The 18,578-nt window shown below is 34.3% G+C and overlaps 1 protein-coding gene across 9 annotated transcripts; it reads left to right on the top strand.

Moving 5' to 3' along the window:
- The first annotated feature begins 3,802 nt into the window (after positions 1–3,802).
- LOC111408957 (SPX and EXS domain-containing protein 5-like) lies at positions 3,803–18,167 on the top strand. Of its 9 annotated transcripts, none has more exons than XR_002705388.1 (15): positions 3,803–4,057; positions 4,946–5,085; positions 5,199–5,332; positions 7,507–7,545; positions 7,655–7,747; positions 7,846–7,962; positions 9,012–9,107; positions 9,719–9,832; positions 11,604–11,657; positions 13,180–13,227; positions 13,544–13,694; positions 15,587–15,752; positions 15,938–16,007; positions 16,141–16,274; positions 16,400–17,088. XR_002705388.1 is itself a non-coding variant. In XM_023038815.1 (14 exons), exons 2-14 carry the CDS (start codon positions 4,971–4,973, stop codon positions 18,068–18,070), a joined length of 1,449 nt encoding a protein of 482 aa, XP_022894583.1. In that variant the 5' UTR covers positions 3,803–4,057; positions 4,946–4,970; the 3' UTR covers positions 18,071–18,167. The 9 variants fall into 9 exon arrangements, 7 of the variants coding, with proteins under 7 accessions (XP_022894583.1, XP_022894581.1, XP_022894582.1 ...); XR_002705387.1 differs by having other exon boundaries at positions 16,141–16,302; XM_023038815.1 differs by lacking the exons at positions 16,141–16,274; positions 16,400–17,088 and adding an exon at positions 17,813–18,167 and having other exon boundaries at positions 5,205–5,332.
- Positions 18,168–18,578: the final 411 nt, after the last annotated feature.

Below are 18,578 nucleotides of genomic sequence, written 5' to 3'. Positions count from 1 at the left end.
TGCAAGTTGGAAATCGTCAACATTTACCATCCAACTTTAGGGGGAAATGTTACTGATCTTGAAAATTGTACAATTATTGTAGTTATCGTATTTTTGTATTGCCTTAGTTAGAAATGTCGTAAATAGGTTGCTAATTTAGGATTAATTTTCTGCTCTCCTAATTTAGGATATCCCTTCCCTTTTATCTCCTTTCTCATTGTATTATAAATTGAGGGCTGTTACTCAGTCATTTAATTACACAAAAATGCAAGAATTATTTCTACTTTTATAGTCATATAGGAACTTCTCTATATTACATATTTAGACACACAAAGATTTTGGCTTCTATCCTTGCTTGTGTTAGTGTTGACTAGGCCAAACACATTTGTTTAGATCTTCAACACAAGTTAGGGATTCTTCAAGCACATCCATATAGCTAAGGAAAATGCCCTGCGTACAGGGCATTTGCTATAGGAGTCTTACCGACCCCTCACTATAGGGGCCGCCCCACATGAAAAAAAAATTATGCTAGGGCGCGTACATGTGTGTTGTTTGGTAGGGGTCTGTTTTTTACTTGCAGCACCTCTGTATAGCTAAATCTGGGACATAACTTCGATACGATTTGCTGCGAGTCAAGGTTCTATTACAAAAGATTAAAAATATTAGGTGGTGTAGTCCAATCCTTTATAAATCCAATGTTATCTCCTTATTTAGTCAATGTGGGACTTTTGTTCGCTCATCTTTACAATTGCCAGCTTATAACTGTCCATTGGCAGCTAATCATCTATTTCTGATATCTACTTCCTACACCATGAACACTGATTTTGCTTTAGTAAGGCATAAGATATCAAACTTGATGATTTCTTTGCACCTCCAAATCTTGCATTTTTTGCCATTTTGTTAATTGAAGATAAAGGAAAAATGGAAGATAGAGAAAAGAAGAAAATAAATTTTATTTTGTTTGGATGAATTAAATTTTTGGGAAAAGAGAGGAAACTGTCATCAAATTACTGAAATATTGAGGAATCACAGATATGACATCTTTTGAGGCTTTTAACACAAAAAAAAGAAGTGATCCCAAATTTTTTTAAGGGAAAATTGCAACAGCGATGCCTAACCTTATTATTATTATTATTATTATATAGATTTTACCTTAACCTTCATTTTGTGCTAGCGAATGTCCCTAATATTTCATAAATATGGACATGAGATCCATCTAAACAAAAACCTTCCAAAACATCGTCAGTTGATTGGAAAAATTTCTTGAATTATCTGCTACTGCGACAATTTTATTAGATGTTGATGCCTTTTTGGACGGTGTTTTTGATGATTTTATTAGATGTTGATTCCTTAATTTTTTCGGTCAACTGACGGTGTTTTAGATGATTTCTGTCAAGATGGACCTCAGGTTCATATTTATGAAATGTTAAGAACTTGTGTTGACACAAAATGAAGGTTAGGGTAAAGTCTACAAAAAATGAAATGATTAGGGATTGTTGTTGCAATTTTCCCCTTTTTTTGACTATAATAAAAAAAATTAAACAAGTTGTTATTCTATTGGGTAGTTCAAGAATTAAGCCCCTGTTTGACAAAGCTTTTTTTGACGTTGGAAACTAATGAATCTTATGAAATGTGTGATTAAAATAAAATTTGACGAGTTTTAAAAATTTGAAAAAATGATTTACCAAACGAGCTAAATCATCAAAATTCATAATTCTTTCTGGGCTGTATGCTGTGCTAAAGTTACATCACATGTGTGTGTGTATATATATATATATGGGCATACTTTGTTTCGCCCTTTGGTTAATGTTTATAAACGATTTATAAGTATCATACGCATAGTTTCAACTTATTTTTGTTTATTTATAATTTAATTAAATAATAGAAAAAGTTAGAACCGAATTGAAAAATCGGTTGACATTCCCAAGCCAAAGACCGAGAGAGTATCTACAAGTTCAATTAATAAATGTTAAAATTTTTATTTTGATGAAATTTTCTATCATCAATTTTTAGTATATTTACACCTAATCAACTTCTGATTGTTTGCTAAACAAAAGTTGACCATTATAATCAATCATAAAGGGACTTTACCAATGATTAAAAAATGTATGCAAAGTATTTTTGTCACTTACCGAATTTACTTTGCTTGAAAGTCATTCATTTTCTAAACATATAATTATTTATAATAATCGGATCCAATTATATTCGTACACTGAAATAACAAGAAACGTCACAAACTTTGAGGGTTTTTTAGCCCATTTCTTGTAAAAATAGATTTTCTAGTAATGATTTTTCGAAGAATGTACGATTAAGAATAAAGTTTTTTGTACATAATTTTTTGTACATTAATGTATCTATACACTTATATATGGGTAGAGTCCACTTGAATAAAATATTCGAGTGGCTCCCACCCTATGTAAGTGTGGGACATCTTGATATACAAAAGATTATGTACACCAAGCAAGATTCATTGATTAAAAGGTATAGAGCCTTGTTAAGTATACATGTAATATTATTTTATTAGGAAAATGTATAGTTGAAATTTGATAGTCCCCAAATTTGCTTTACGTAGTTTTTGGAAATATTTTTTTACTTTCACATTGATTTAGTTCATCTTATAGAAAAATTTTAGGGAAAAAAATTGTAGCATCGATCCTTAACATTTTTGTTTTTTTGCAAACTTTACTCTAACCTTAATTTTGTATCAGCAAAGGTCCCTAACATTTCATAAATATGCACTTGAGGTTCATCTGGGTGAAAACCATTCAAAACACCGTCAGTTGATCAGAAAATTCCTTGAACTATTTGCCATCGCGATGGTTTTATTGGATAATTATACCTTTTTGGACAGTATTTTGGAAGGTTTTATTGAATGTTAATTCTTTAATTTTTTCAGTCAACTGAATGTGTTTTGGACGATTTCCGTCTAGATAGATTTCAGTTATGTATTTATGAAAGGTTAGGGGCTTTCGTTGACACAAAATGAAGATTATAATAAAGTTTGTAAAAAATGAAAAGTTAGGGATCGTTGCTACAGTTTTCCCAAAATTTTATTAAAAATTTAGAATATAATTATGTTTTTTTTTTTTTTTTGTGGTCAAAGGCATGTCAAAGGTAGCATTAGTCGTAGATTCGTGACACCTAGCTGACATCATCTTGAAGTCCACTAAGGTGATTTCAGAAGAGTTATGGCAATTGATAGAGAAGGGACGTGAAACATTCTCAAAGATTGATTTCTTCTTAACTTCTATTCTTTTTCTAACTCGTTAGTTATCTTTTCTTATGGACTTAATGTCCCAGTAGAAATATTATAAACGATTTTTATTACATTAATTTTAAATAAAATTTAAGGAGGATGGCTTCCTAGCGTAACGGGACTACTTACATTCTAATGGCAAAAAACTCGTTTTATTTCATTTTATTTATTTATTTCTACGTATACTTTACCCAAACATGCATGTTAAGAATGTAAAATTGATTTATTCACTTTAGATTAACTTGCTCCGATAATATCACTTATAAGTAAAGAGTATTCCAACATTAATATTTACTGTTTAAAAAATTGAGTTGCTTTTGGTACAAATTAAAATTAAAATTTTAATCTTTATTAAAGTCAAGAACTAATTTTAATCACACGTCTTACGGAATTTACAACTTATCAATTACATATTTAATTAATTTTTATCAAAATTTACTAAAAATTTGATTTTAATTTCTAAATAATTATTGTCAAAACAAAGAGTATTATCCAAATATATTTAGAAAATATCTTAAAATAATTGTATTAGCATATAAGCTTCAATTGAAGAATAATTGTGGGAAAATAAAATAGAAATTGACCGAAACTTTCTGAGATCGCACCCAAATTCATTTCAATTCCTTCGATCCCACACGACTGCACAACACATACAAAAAAGCCTTCGCGGAAACACAAATTCAGATCTTTCCTAGTGGAATTTCCCACAAAAACTCGCAGCAGAAAATTGAATTACCAGATAATGTGTGAAGCCCATATATAATCGAAGGAAGCACGTGAAAGAATGTACAGATAGTATAATTAATTTCACAGTTTAACCAGGTAGGACATCTGAGATTTACGTGGTTTTGAATTTTTTTCGTGAATTGCGTCACATGTCATTCAATTTTTTTAAATCATTCCCTGGATTATTGGATTATTGATGCATGGATCCAGATGTATATGTTGTGGAGCGAGTACCCATTTGCTATTATTCTGATGAATCAGCGTTAATTTTATTTTTTTTGTTGTCTGAGTAATAATGTAGCTACGTGATCGTAATAATCGCGTGTTGATAAAACGAAGGGGCTCACATTAACTATAAGTACTCTTATGTTTCGCGACCTAGGATCCAAAGTCAGATGCTGTGAAACTGATTTTTCAAGCTGGACATTGGATCACGACAGGCTACACATTTTCATCAAGTTCCTGTATTATATAGCTCTTGTTTTATGTTTTAGGCATTTACGCAGGGAAGTTCTTTAAAGCACTGTACCTCGTTTTAGTCGCCTGAATAAGTGATGCATATAATTTGAATTCTAATTTCATGGATCTTGGTTTGCTGTGATTTGTGAATCTGTAGAGTTGAAAACAACAAAAGGATACTTTGCCATAAGGCAACAGATAAGAAAGAAAAAATAAAAAAGAAAGGGAAAATGGAGATGCGAATTATCATTCAATCAAAAAAGTTGTACTTCTTAATCGTTGGTCATTACTTCAAATAATTTAATTTTCGAATGATATTTTGTTGGGGCTTTGGATGAGCAATTTTACCCTAAATCTTTTAACTTTGTAACTGTCAATTCTCTCTCTCTCTCTATTAAATTTTTCTTGTAACATAAATTTGGGAGTTACATATGAAATTGCTGGGCGACATCCATATGATGTTGTTTTAACGAATTTGTAGTGGTTATTTGATTTTTAATGTCATGGACATATATTTTGCTACAGTTTTACTGCTGTGGGTGTTAGGCATATGCTTGATAATTCAAGTACCTTGTCTCCATCTATGTTTGGAGGTCTTATATCTGTTTCTAGCAACAGTCCGCATTTACGGAAGTCTGGAAGCCGACTTCTTGTTTCTGATCTTGGTAAGAGAATATTTCTCTTTAAGCATTTGTTACTACCTGCCATTTGTTCTTCTCCTCCTCACTGGATATTAAGATCATCGAGTGTATCGTTTTTAATGATTTATTTATACTAGCTACAGGTGAGCAAGGAAATAGTGCTGAAGAAGATATCTGGCATTCCATAGAATCAAATAAAATGAAGAGTGTGGGCACACCATTGAGCAGCGTGGTGATTACACCGTCTCCTGTACTTCTGTGGAGATTCAAGGTGTGACTTCGATTGAGTAATATATTGTTCTTGAATAATTTATTTATTTGGGAAAAAAAAGTAATACCATTTGAATGATTTGCATCTCTTTTTTTCTTGGCTAACATTTCATGATAATATGAGGTGAAAATAATGGAGATTTATTTTTGAAGCAGTAACTATAATAGACTTTCTTCAAAGGTTCATTGATAAAGGTTAGTAATATGGCATAAAATTTGATCTCGTGGCATATGATTAATGTTAAACATAAAATCATTTGAAAGTATTGGAATGGGGAATCGTATTGGCAAGTTGGGTTGCCAGGTAAATCTCACACAACAGTGTTTCTTCTGGATAAATGGATCATAGTAGGAAAACAGGAAAGGAAAATTATTTTCTCATCCTCGTTACTTTTCTGACCATGTTTGTTCGCCAGGAAAGTTGTATTATAAAGATAAATTTTTCTTTGGGCCGAAGTTTACCGAAGTAGATTACACACTTAATTAAGCAAATAATTATGTAGCCGAAACAGTTGGTCAATTCTTATTAATTGATGTAGCCAAAAAATCTATTATTTTCTTATGGCGATAGATGTATGTGCAAACTTTCGAACAAAATGAGGTAAATGTGCTAAGATGTAGAAGAAGGAAGTATTTATTTATTTTGCTAATACCAAATAAAAGGGAGAGAAGGGAATTATTATTATTATTATTATTTTATTTATTTATTTTTTTTGGGGGGGGGGACAGCAACGCGAACACTGCAGCTCTCGGCACTGCTACTACCAATGAAGAAAGGGGCGTCGGTGTCGGTCGATGCTCCAATCTGCAAGGGGCGGCATTCGCCTAGGGAGGAAGAAGGGAATTTTTTTTTTTTTTTTTTTTTTTTTTTTTTTTTTTTTTGGGGGGGGGGGGGGTGTATTACGAGAAAGCATTGCTTATTATATGGTTCATATTAATGTAATTGCTTCAGTATTGTGGGGCTGGATCTTAAAATATATGTCCCATTTCCTCCATTACTTTTGCAGGAAAAATTTTCAGGGATTAGTCAGGGACACATGATTTTCTTCCAAACACAGAAAACGCAGAAATTTAAAATATGTCCCATTTCCTCCATAACTTTTGCAGGAAAAATTTTCAGGGATTAGTGGGGGCACATGATTTTCTTTCAAACACCAAAAATGCAGAAACCTGACTTTCTTCACTTTTATGTCCTTTTCCGTGCAATCTAACAGTACCACAAAGTGGAAACATATAGTTCCTTTTCAATTTTAAGAGTTGTTGTCAGCTTCCTTCCGACATGTCCAAGTTTCAGGACAGAAACTATGATTGTATTTTGTAAACCTGGATCTATTTTTCTGGCACTCCCTTTCTAGCTGTATTAATCAAATATCTTGTTTGTATGGAAGCGGAGCAAAACTGCGGTCAATGTCTTGAATTTGTTCAAAGTCTAATTTGGATATTTTTGTTGAATGATAATGTTGTCTGGATTGTGCTTTTTCATTTTCCCAGTCTATCTGCTTTTATGTTTGATTTATCATGATAGATGATGTCATCTGGATTTTGCGATCATTTTTTAATCCATTTGCTTTAGGGACTTACTGGTTACCGCTTCAGTATTTATGTCTTATACAAATCTTAGTAGATAATTTTCAAGTAATTATGTAATGAATGGCTCGATTTTAGAGGTGTAAGGGCTAAGGGGAGTTGTGTTTGGCTAGCATGACTCACTGTTCTTTAACCCTGGTGGGCAGTCTTATGGGCTTTGCTTGGCACGTGATTAATTTTTCATGGCTCACCATGTCTCACAATACCAATTTCCAACCCTCTTTAGGCCACCATCTTGGGCTATGGTTTAAAGTATCACTTCCATTCAAAATTTGTATACAGCTTATAGATAAATATGAGTTGATTCACAGAATTGGGTACCTCAGATTCATTTTCCAGTGAATCTGTTAAGACTATGAGAAATGGCTACTAGACTGTGGGATATCAGTTGTGGCCATTATACAAGGGCTGCGTAGGATGTGTCTCTGCAATTACTGACTCAGCTGTGGGCCTGTGGCATCTAGATATGACACCATTGCAGTTTCATTACTCTTTTAATTTGTTTACCTTTCTCAATGATGTCTGTTTTTTATCTTTGATAATTTGAAGTTGCACGCTTTTTGAGTAGTTATTTAACTTGACATACAGGTATTACTGTTTCTCATCTGGGGATTTAGTTGTTGTAAGGTCAGGACACTCTATACTTTTCCAGAATTATTTGTTTTTTGTTGGCATTCTGTTGTCTTGCTTTATTTTCTGTTAGTGTGATACCAGTGTTTATGTGCACAATTTGCAGTTTGGATGGGATGCAGTCATGAGAATGAGTGCAGACCTGCGGGATTTATTTTTGTACGAGGCTTTCTTGTACTATAATCCACTTCTTCTTGTGGTTAGTTGAAGTTTTGCCGTTTCGCGTCAATACTGCATATTATATCGGTAGCACTCTCTATGGTAATGATTTATTTATTTATTTATTTTTTTAAACAGACCATGATGGTTTGGCTCTGGGGAATCAATTTATGGTTCTTTGCTCAGGCTAATGTAGGTTATGGAAAAATTTTTGACCTAGATCAAAGTCATCTCACTCATATAGAAATTTGGAAGGTAAGGTATCTGCTTTTCAGAAATGCATTGGAAGATATTTGGGCCAATCTATTCTCTTTCTATCTACTGACACCAGCATTCATTTCTATGTTGTCTAATCTGTGGATTTATTTGCATTATTTAAGCAGTAACTAACAAGGTTTTTTCTGAGTTTTTTTTTCATCTCTATGCACTATTTTATGGCTTCTGAGTTTTATATTTTGTTTGCACTAAGCCTTATGCAATTCTGTTATTGAGGCATTTTTTATACATGTATATATGAACTTATACATTTTAAACAGTATGCTTTGCAAGCTTACTTTGGAATCATACAAGTATTTATTTGTGCTATCTCAAAACGTCTACTCTCTCATGTTTTATCCTGTTGGGAGTAAATTTTATTTGTTTTGTAGTTGGACATATTGGTAGTGTTTCTGGATGATGTTACTCACTGCATACAATCAAATTTGTTTAGTTGAATAGATGAATTGTTCTTGTGGGGGAGGCGTCTCCTGGCTCGTGAGTAGATGAATATCTGATACAGGATTGCCTCCTTTTGTTGAGAGCTGCTTGTTTTGCATTGACTTCATGCCAAATATACATTTTGTTTGTAGCTAGAATTTTACACAAGTCTTTATTGTTAATTATATTTGAAAGTTACCGTGGGCTAATTTGGCCTCTTTGATCCATCAACTCATTTACCAGTTTATTGTTGCCGATTGGTTCTATACCTGACTCATAACTACAAAGTTTCTCCAGCCCTTTCCTAACCGTGGCTAAAATCCCCGTAATGAAAAATGCCAAAATAGGAATAAGAGTTTTTATTACACAATCGATAAGTCACTTCATTTTCAATTAGGCCTTGCTCTTTTGAAAAGTGTATGTCTTGTTGTACCTATTCATGCTTTTCATTCATGCTGAGATAAAATCACTACACAGGCTTGTGAAATTTCTCTTTCGCGAATCTCGCTAATTGATGTAATTCTCTAACAACTGATTTTTAATTTTTAATCTATTTCCTTTGTGCTATCTTTGGTTATGTTTTACGCATAATTCATTTATCATTTCAGTGTGCCACCTGGATGACGATCATTGTCCCAACTAGTATGACGGCATATCTTTATCTTTATTCAAATGGAGAAGTTTTGTTGGCTGCATCCCAACCAGTGTAATAGATGCTTCCTTTCCCAGAATTTGTTGTTTTTTTCTGTTTTGATATATTTTTGTATATACTTTTAATTGTACAAAATAAAGGGTGAAACTTCTCAGTTTTTTGTTTTATTTGCCTGAATGGAAAAAAAAATAAAAATTGGAAGGCCGTGACTACTTGATATATTATAGCAGTGCCCACAAAACTGAATATGGGCATGTTGAGGCCATAATAATATACTTGGATTCATATTTTTAAGAATAAATGAAAAATGATGGTACATTTTCTCTGTCTTGCATGCCACATATAATCCTTGAAGATTCTTGTAAAAACATACATGGATAAATTTGGACTTTGGGTGGCACAAATGTGTCATATAATTCTGTTAGCTGACACAACTTGAATAGAAGGGTTCTGTATTTTAAATGAGCAGACTTTTACCATTCTTGTCATCTACTTTGCCTCATTATGATTTGGCTGGATGCTCTGATGGATTGTCCAATATTCTTCTTGATTTGACCATCATACCTAATGGTGAAAGCTAACATGCCCTGTTGACAATCATGCTTGAGTTTTGATTTGTGCTATACCATTATGTTGAGACAGCTTTTACATGTGCAACTTCAGGTGTTCTTATATGCTGCTGTGGCAATGCTTCTCATTTTTCCCTTCGATATTTTCCATTTGTCATCTCGCTACTTTTTGCTGAGGACTTTATGGCGGATAGTTTTTCCATTACAGGCAAGTTTATAGTGTCACGTAATTTTATCCTTCCACTTGTTGACTTTGTCAGCTAGAACTGTCAGCTGAAAAAAGAGAAAATGTTGATTTCCGGGATTGTTCAATACATATATTTGAAATCGGTGACATTATTTATCTTATTGGCAATAAATTGTTTGAGAAGTGGAGAGATCTAAGAGTCCATGTCTGTGATATTTGGTAATTTTAATCTATTCAACGAAGTTTCTAGCTTCCAATGAGAGATAGAGGTAATCATGGGCTGCTTTTTGTAGTTGCGGAGAAGAAAATATCAACTAAAGCTTTGAAGAATCTCTTAGGGGAAGGGAAATATCGGTCTGGGATCTGCTATAGTGATATTTGGTCTTAGAATTTGGCCACAGTATTTGTTTCCTTATTTTTGTCCATTTAAATGTGGCAGCTCACAATTATAATCATAAAAGGAAGAGGTATTTCATGGGATTGGTTAATATGGTTAAGGACAATTTTCTCAAGGACATAAGCGGTTTTAGTGAGTTTTTGAGTGGCATTTTATGCTGATTATACTTTTGAAAAGAAATATGGCTGAAACACTCTAATGTATGATGAGAATAAAGATGTATAAATGGAGATGTATGGAGAGTTTGATTCCTGGTGGGAACCTGTGATCCAACAAATGGGCAACATTGTTGGTCGATCAATCACTATGGAGGAAAGCTCTCTTGAGGTCAGGAGTAAAAATCGGGTGGGAATCTGTGATCCAACAAGGGCACATCCTGCGGTTTACCTCCGCTAGTTACTGAGGGGCCGGTGGCTAGGGGTCCAGGATTTAGTCTGGCGAAATTGGGACACCTGGGTATCAAAAAAAAAATGTGTGTCATGTGTCGACTTGTTTGAATTAATCACTCATGCGAGGTTGTCTACCCTACTCGACGGTTATTTTATTTTTATTAAAAAAAAAAAAAAAAAAAAAAGAATAAAGATGTATAAATTCTGAAATTGCAGAACAAGAAGAGTTATGGTAGACAGTGGTGCAGCCAGGACTTGGATCCAGTGGGGGGGCCTACTTTAACTGCAAAAAAATTCTTTCAAACACAAAATATAATAATATTTAACATAAAAAGTAAAAAAAAAAAAAAAAGAAAAAGAAAAAAAGGTAATTGAGATTTTTTTTTCAAATCTTAGTGGGGGCAAGGGACCCCACTGGCCCACACCTTTCTCCTCCACCGATGGTAGAGAGAGAGAGAGAGAAAGAAAAGAAGAATACGAATGAGAAAGGAAAGAACACACTGCAAGTGTTTGAACAATTGAATATTATCGAACAACAGTGTAACTGCCTAATTGGTCAACCATTCACACGAGTGAATTTGAGCCACCCACAAAGACCTGTTAGCAAAATTTATAGATTCAACCCGGGTTGGGTTGATTTCGACAGCTAATGGAAACCTTTTCTATCTCATTTATGCATATTGGTTTTCATTCAAATTATTTTCTATCACCAATATGACTTGGGAAGCAGAGTTTCCCTCCATTCTTTACGTTTGTTTCACATTGTCCTTGAATATCCCAGTCACTCTGGGAAAGGGATGAAAGAAAGTAATGTAGAACAGGAGACCACACCCACAAAAAAGACATTTTTGTGTATTGCTAAATAACTATGAAATCCTTGTGGACACAATGTCAAACCTTAATAGATCAGACTGGGGCCCGGGTTAAGATATTATGTTTTGCTTCACAGCCAACAAGATTATATTGTTACATAGTTTTCTCATACTATTTTATTTTTTGGAGACAGGCAATAATGTTTGCGGACTTCTTTTTGGCTGATATATTGACCTCTATGTCAAAGGTATGCATCTTATGGTCTGTTATAGTTTTTGATAAGGTTGTATGTTATTTGGAAAACTTGTTGGCCTATTTATCAAGAGGCAAATTTTAATTTTGTTGTTTCTCTATCGATATTTTTTGTCATTCAAATTGTGAAATTTACATTTCATTCAATGCCACGGTTGTATTTATATTGATATCCTTAAAAGAGAGGTTGGAGCACAAGTTTCTACAATACGAAGTCTAAAGGACGCATGACATGACTGTTGATCCTTTTTTGTCTCTTGTTACACGACATGTGATTACTGATAAGTACTGCATCCATTTTCTGAGAAGCAGGAGTAACATTGAAATTCATTATGCTTATCTTTCTTTCTCAAGATGAATATAAGACCTATATTTGGATGCTCTGGACCATTTAGTTTCTAATATTATTGAACAGCAATGTTCAGGCCATTAAGTACTTGATCTTGGGGGTATTACTCACCTGAATTACTAGCTTCATTACTTGAGAAACCACGGCATATTCTAAGTCCTGTTATTAGGCCTAGGTAGGGTATTACTTCTCATATTGTTGGGACTTCTGAAAATATTTGTTGCTCTGCCTGTTAGAAGTTATTGGTGAGAGCTGGAAATAAAAGCTGGCTTAGAAGGCAACATTGGGGCTCAAGAGAAAGATAAAGATCCATTGTTTCATAAGCTTTTATGGCCTAGAAAAATAAGGGCAAACCTTTTGCAGACCCAAATTGGCTACAAATTGATCTACAAATTCAATTTGTACTGTTTTTACCTTATACTGAAACAAGCTTTGGCTTTTTACCACACGATGTGCTTGCCAAATATTGATCATAATCAATAAAATATAATCGTAGCTTAACAGATTAATGTCCAGAGATGGCCTAAAAAATGATTCAGCTTTTGATTTTGTTCGTATGATGTAGAAAAGATGAGCACAACTGCCAACCATTCTTCTCCCTTCTTTTTTCTTGCAATATGTCGTTTCTCTCCTAGTAGGATAATTTGCTGATTTTCTACGAAGATTTTCATTTTAGACGCTCAGAGTTCAAAAATTAATGAGAGTCCTCCTAGCCCTAAATTGGCATAACCTCTAAAAACTCCAGTGGTAAGCAAAATAAGTTCTTATTATGAAAATGAAGATAAAAAGATTAGATTCTGTACTTCTGAGCTAGGATTGTGAGCTAGGATTGTATTTTATAAGAAAGTTTAGTTTCAGGCTCTCTCATAGATTTGTTTTCTCTTCGGGTATTAATAATTTTGTAATGTGAGTGCTATTATTTGTTTCTCCACTACAATGAAATTGATGTTCATTTCAAAGTTTGCTTATGACATATTATGTTCTACTTACTCAATTGCTAATGTCTTGGATATCAGAGACAAGGTTGTGGTGTAAGTCTGTAAATATGTTATTTTGTTTTTGTCCCTGCATATTCTCTTTGCAGGAATCTGTCTGAGTTGTGGACCTTACTAAGTACATGCTACCTATTGACTTTCTTGGTATGATTTAAAGGCGTTCTCTTGTGCAGGTTTTCTCAGATTTGGAGCGTTCAGTTTGTCGAATGATCCATCATCAGGTTACATTTTCAGTAGTGAAGTTTTGTTATATAACATGTTGTACAATAATTAAGCTGACATCGTCAACTTTCCTATATTCTGGTGTGACTTGGATTTGTGTTCTGGAAGGTTTAGAATTTTTTATGGCAATGAAAGAAACCTTTTGCATTATGGAAAGAAAATTTTGTGGAATTTGTGGACAATTCACTATGAGTGTTAGGGTCATTATTAATCTGGGTAACATCTTTGCTGCTTGAATTTCTGCCGAAACTTGAATTGCCAGGCATAAATTTCCCTTAACCTCACTGCTAACAGTTTGATTATTAACACGTACAGGTTGCTACCATTGCATGGTTTGAAGCCGATTCTGTATGTGGAAGTCACTCTGTTGCGATCCCTATAGTTCTAGTTTTGCCTTATATATTTCGTTTATTTCAATGCCTTCGGCAGTACAAGGATACTAGAGAAAGGACAACTCTATTAAATGGTAAAATACTGCACCTTTTCCTTGTCTTTATTTCGTGCTCCAATGTTTTCATTTTATTTGAGGAAGGGGCATAAGATCAATTGCACTCATCAATTTGCAGTGGCACTTTATTTTTTGGGCTGGAGCTATATTAGATAGAAAGTTTCCTTCACGTGAAAGGATTTGGTCAGTTATTGACTGTCATATCCATTTAACATGTCTGGAGCCCCAAGGATAATATTTGACTGTCATCAGGATGAAGCAGTTTAGGATTTCCTTTTTTCTTTTGTTGTTTGATGTATGTGTTCCCGTTTTACTTTGTGACAATGAGCATCAAATTTGAACTTGTAATTCATGATCAATTTTAGCCTGTAGATTTCACTACACATTAAAATCTGATGCTATTAGCTTATTACACATTAAATTCTGATTGACTACTCAGTTTTTCAGCCAATAGAGGAAGATCCAAACTTCTGTTCTGGCACCCTCCTCCATTGACATTCTTTTCAATTGCTTCAATAGAGAAAGTATAAGTGTGTAGTTGTAGCCTTCTGCAATTGTTGATTGGAGATTTTGTATTATTTTGTGCTGTGAAAGATCCCATCTTTACAATTTTACTTGCATTTGCACTGTGCCAGTGAATCATTGGTTATACTTCCATATAATAAATAGATAAGCGGATGTTGCACTACCTTATATTTTGCTAATATATAGAAAATAATGTAATTTTGGCTAGATTGCATGCCAATTGGTTAAAATGGGCAACATAAATTTGAGGGATGGAGCTGTGGTGATAATGGTGATGATGTACACAGTAGCTTGCTGCTGAAATACATATAAGCTTGGCAGTAGCTCTTCCATGTTCCTTAAACTATGTATGTGGTTGTAGAGCTGATGTGCATGGTTTTTGAGCTCATTTGACAAAATTTAAAGTATTTATAAGTAATTTTTCATGTTTCACATAGGATATAGTGCCTTCTAATATATATGATTTTTGTAACATTTACTTTTTAGTAGCTTCCTTTGAAGATCAGAAATGAAAATATATACCAAAAAGTGGAGGTGACCTCGATTGTTGGTAACTTGAGGGGAAGACAACATCCGCGGTTGGGGATTGTAGTTTACACTCAAGAAGCTCCCGCCCACCAAATGGCTGTGGTTCCACTGGAATATGTTAGAAGAGGGAGAGAGAGAGAGAGAGAGACCAAAATTAACTGGGCATGTTATGGTGCAAAGGATTTTGTTGCATTTTGGATCTTCCATTGAACTCAACGAGATGGAGAAAAATGATTTATGTAGTCTTTACTTCACATTTATTGCAGAAAAGACTTAAGTTTATTCTTGTAATATTTTAAAATAGAAGTTTTAATATTTTAGTTTCTTGTTATATATAAATAAACTTATATAATTTAAGAATTTTGATTGGTCGACAATATATTATGTTGAAATTAATATTATTATGGTAAAACCTTTTCCCCAACTGTTAAAATTTAAATTTATTTTCATTATTTTTAATTAATTTCATAATTTAATGATTTCAAAATTGTAATTTTTTATTCACTATTTTCTTACTTATTAGGAAATAAATATGTTGGTTTAGAATTGCAATCATAATATCTATAATCTAGAACATCAATATTTACTGTGCTCATCTGCTATATCCCTTCTGGCGTCTTTATAAGTGAAGTTTTATTTTACTGTCTTCAAAATATTATTTCTATGATTTCTGTGCTATTGTCTTCTTTCTTCTCTTTTTGCTACCCCCAGTGTTGGGCAGTGCTGGTAATCATTTTGCCAGCATGTTTTCATAATAAGACAATTATTAAATAGAATTGATGAGTCGTGACGTCAAATGTTATTGGTGATTTGATTGCATCATGGCTGGCAATAACCATCTTACCTGTTTCTTTCAGCTTTAAAGTATTCCACGGCTGTACCAGTTATTTTTCTTTCAGCCCTCAAGTATCATGTCATCCCTGACAAGTGGTTGAATGTCTATCGGCCTCTGTGGCTTCTCTCAAGTGTTTTGAATTCTTTATATTCATTCTACTGGGACGTGAACCGAGATTGGGATTTGAGGTATGTGAGAACATGGTGTTATTGAAATCTAATTTTCTGATTTCATTGACGCTTTAACTATTTACCAGAAAATGTTGTAAGTTCCTTTGCACGTGAGACCTACAGTTTGTTCCCTTTTATTATTAGTTCCTGGTGGTGGGTGAAACTATGTTCGTAACCTCTAATTCTCTTCTTTTTCTCACCAGTTGCTTCACTCGGATTTTCAAGTTCAGCAAACCAAGTTTCTTGTCCCACGCATTATATGGAAGGAAATGGGTAAGGCTATACCTCTAGCCCATTTCTATTGTCTCTGTGTTCAGGAAAATGATTTTGCTGGTTGGTATAGTTATTCAGAATCCTTGCCCTGCCTTTATTAAGAATCGAAACAATTGTTCACTTTGCCAAACAGGCTCACACCATCCTGGATAATGAGTACCTATATTTTCGAGTAAACTAGGATGGTCACAGCCCAGTTTGATCCTATAGCCCCCAATTGGAAATTACACCGTCCCAAGTGTTTAAAGATTGGGATGCAAAGATCAGGTGAGGTAGTTTTTTATGCATGTGTCAGGTATGCCAAACTTTAATTAATTCACTCACCCCTTCATTCACCGCACCCTCTCTCTCTCTCTCTCCTCTCACCCCGGCTGCACCACCTCCATTTGCAGCACCAGATCGTCGCTTCCCTCAGATCTAGCACATTTTCCCCATTTTCCTATTCAACAGAGGCTGGCGACGAACACTGCCAGAAGTTCGTAGCACAGATCGCCGCTTCCCCATCTTCTGACAGTGAACGGCGGACTACCTCCACTCTCAACAACCGCTTTTCCGATGTTTGTGGCTGAGAGTACACAAAGTTTGTGGTTATATGTAGTTTATGGGTTGTGATTTGAGACGGTGGTGGTGCTGACCTACATATTTGGAGATTTTTTCTGGGAATTTGAAGCGATGGCAGTATTTTTATTGGATGTGATGGTGGCTGTGATTTTTGGCGATGGTGGTGGATCTAATGGTTGGTTGTGATTTTTGTTGTTGGTGGCGACGGTGGTGAATCTAACGGCTGGGGTGATTTTTGTTAAATCTAGTTACTGTGATGGTTTCTGGTGGTGGTCCTGATTTTTGTTGGCGTCGATGATTGGGTCGAGGGTAGTTGCAAGTGGCCGTGATGGTGGCGGCGGTGCGATAGTGTTGGTGGTAGTGGTCTATGACCATATGTGACCAATTATTTAGTTATTTGTGACCATGTGATCTAAAAATTTGGTAATTTGTGACCACCGTGATGGCAATGGCGGTGCAATAGTGTTGGTGGTGGTGTTCTGTGACCACCATTTGACGTATCTGACCAACCATTTAATTATTTGTGACCATGTGACCTACAAATTTGATAATCTGTGACTAATTAATGTGATCTTGAAATAAGTTTTGACCTATAAAGTTTTAGATCTGTGACCAAAGAAATAAATTGTGACTTATAAAACTTTTGATTTGTGATCTCGAAATAATGTGACTAATTAATTTGACTATTTGTGATCTATAAAACTTTTGATTTGTGACCTCAAAATAATATTGGACTAATTAATTTAATGATTTGTGACCAATAAATAAAATGTGACCTATAATGATATCTTCGTGAAATCATTATTTTTAATTAATTAAATATATACATGATTTTTGAATTTTTCAACAATTTATCTCATTCTTGAATTGATATAAATAATGAACAATGCTGACTGTACAGGGCCTGTACAGGCCACACACATTATAGGGGGGTGGGTAATTTTTTTTAAACCCTCACACTTTTAAAAAAATTACCCACCCACCCCACCCCACCCCACTCCCCCTTCACACAGCATGTGAGGGGGCCTGTACAGGCCCTCTACATTAGGCATTTTTCATGAAGAATACCCTTGAATTGTGAACTTTTCCCTTTTTTTAATTTCATGGGTTATCTTCGAGGCTTCATCGCGTTGACCAATGCCCTCTGGACAGTTGGCCTCTATTGCTTAATGTTCGTGCAGCCGTGCCTTTGGCCTTAGGAAAGTACATTCAAGTACTAACTCTTTGTGGTTTGCTCCTTGCAGGTTTTTCTTTGGGTAATCGGAAGCAATCTCATTTTGCGGTGCACATGGACATACAAGCTGTCGGCCCATCTTCGCCACAATTACCTAACCGTATTTACCATAACTGTCCTAGAGATGCTTCGTCGCTTCCAATGGGTATTTTTTCGAGTAGAAAACGAGTGGAATAAGATTAATTCCAAATCGAATATTCAACTGTCCATGACTGACACGTCGAACGAGGAAGACAAATTACTTAGTTCCAATGATCACAATGTATAGATTACTACACACTAGTAGGAAGCATCCACATTAGGCTAAAAGACTGTCGACCATCCATCCCTTATTTATTATCATCAAGAAAACGCTGTTCTTGTTAGTACTAGCTAGCATGATAGGGCATTCTGTCCTAGTCATGCTGTTTATACAAAATTAGTTGACAAAGTTGGTTTACAAAACAACATTTACACCAATCATTTCAAAAACACTTTTTTAAATCATTTGAAATCAAAAGTTAAGATTCTTATAGTACTTATTTTTCAATTATTTTTGTCAACTTGTTTTGTACAACTAGGTTAAATGTTCTGTCTTTCTCCTTCGAATGTTCTACCTTGAAGTAAGGACATTTTTGGACTGCCTTTATTATTTTTTGATGGCCAAGAGGGAGAAATCCATATTGAAATGACTTTTTATCTATGTAATAGATTATGTATATTAATGTGAATTGATGCAGATGTAGAAATTATATCAATCTTTTGATCATAATACATATTCTTTAAAATTCATTTTT

This window comes from Olea europaea, chromosome 14, assembly GCF_002742605.1.
Source record: "Olea europaea var. sylvestris chromosome 14, O_europaea_v1, whole genome shotgun sequence".
NCBI lineage: Eukaryota > Viridiplantae > Streptophyta > Magnoliopsida > Lamiales > Oleaceae > Olea > Olea europaea.
This window is presented reverse-complemented; position numbering and strand designations above follow the sequence as displayed.

What these genes read in the sequence shown, in the direction of transcription:
- LOC111408957 (XM_023038813.1), top strand. Translation starts at nt 4,971, where the DNA reads ATGCTTGATAATTCAAGTACCTTGTCTCCATCTATGTTTGGAGGTCTT. An exon ending in GGATAGTTTTTCCATTACAG is followed by an intron (nt 9,833 to 11,603) that starts GCAAGTTTATAG and finishes TTTTGGAGACAG; the next exon opens with GCAATAATGTTTGCGGACTT. An exon ending in AAGGACAACTCTATTAAATG is followed by an intron (nt 13,695 to 15,586) that starts GTAAAATACTGC and finishes TGTTTCTTTCAG; the next exon opens with CTTTAAAGTATTCCACGGCT.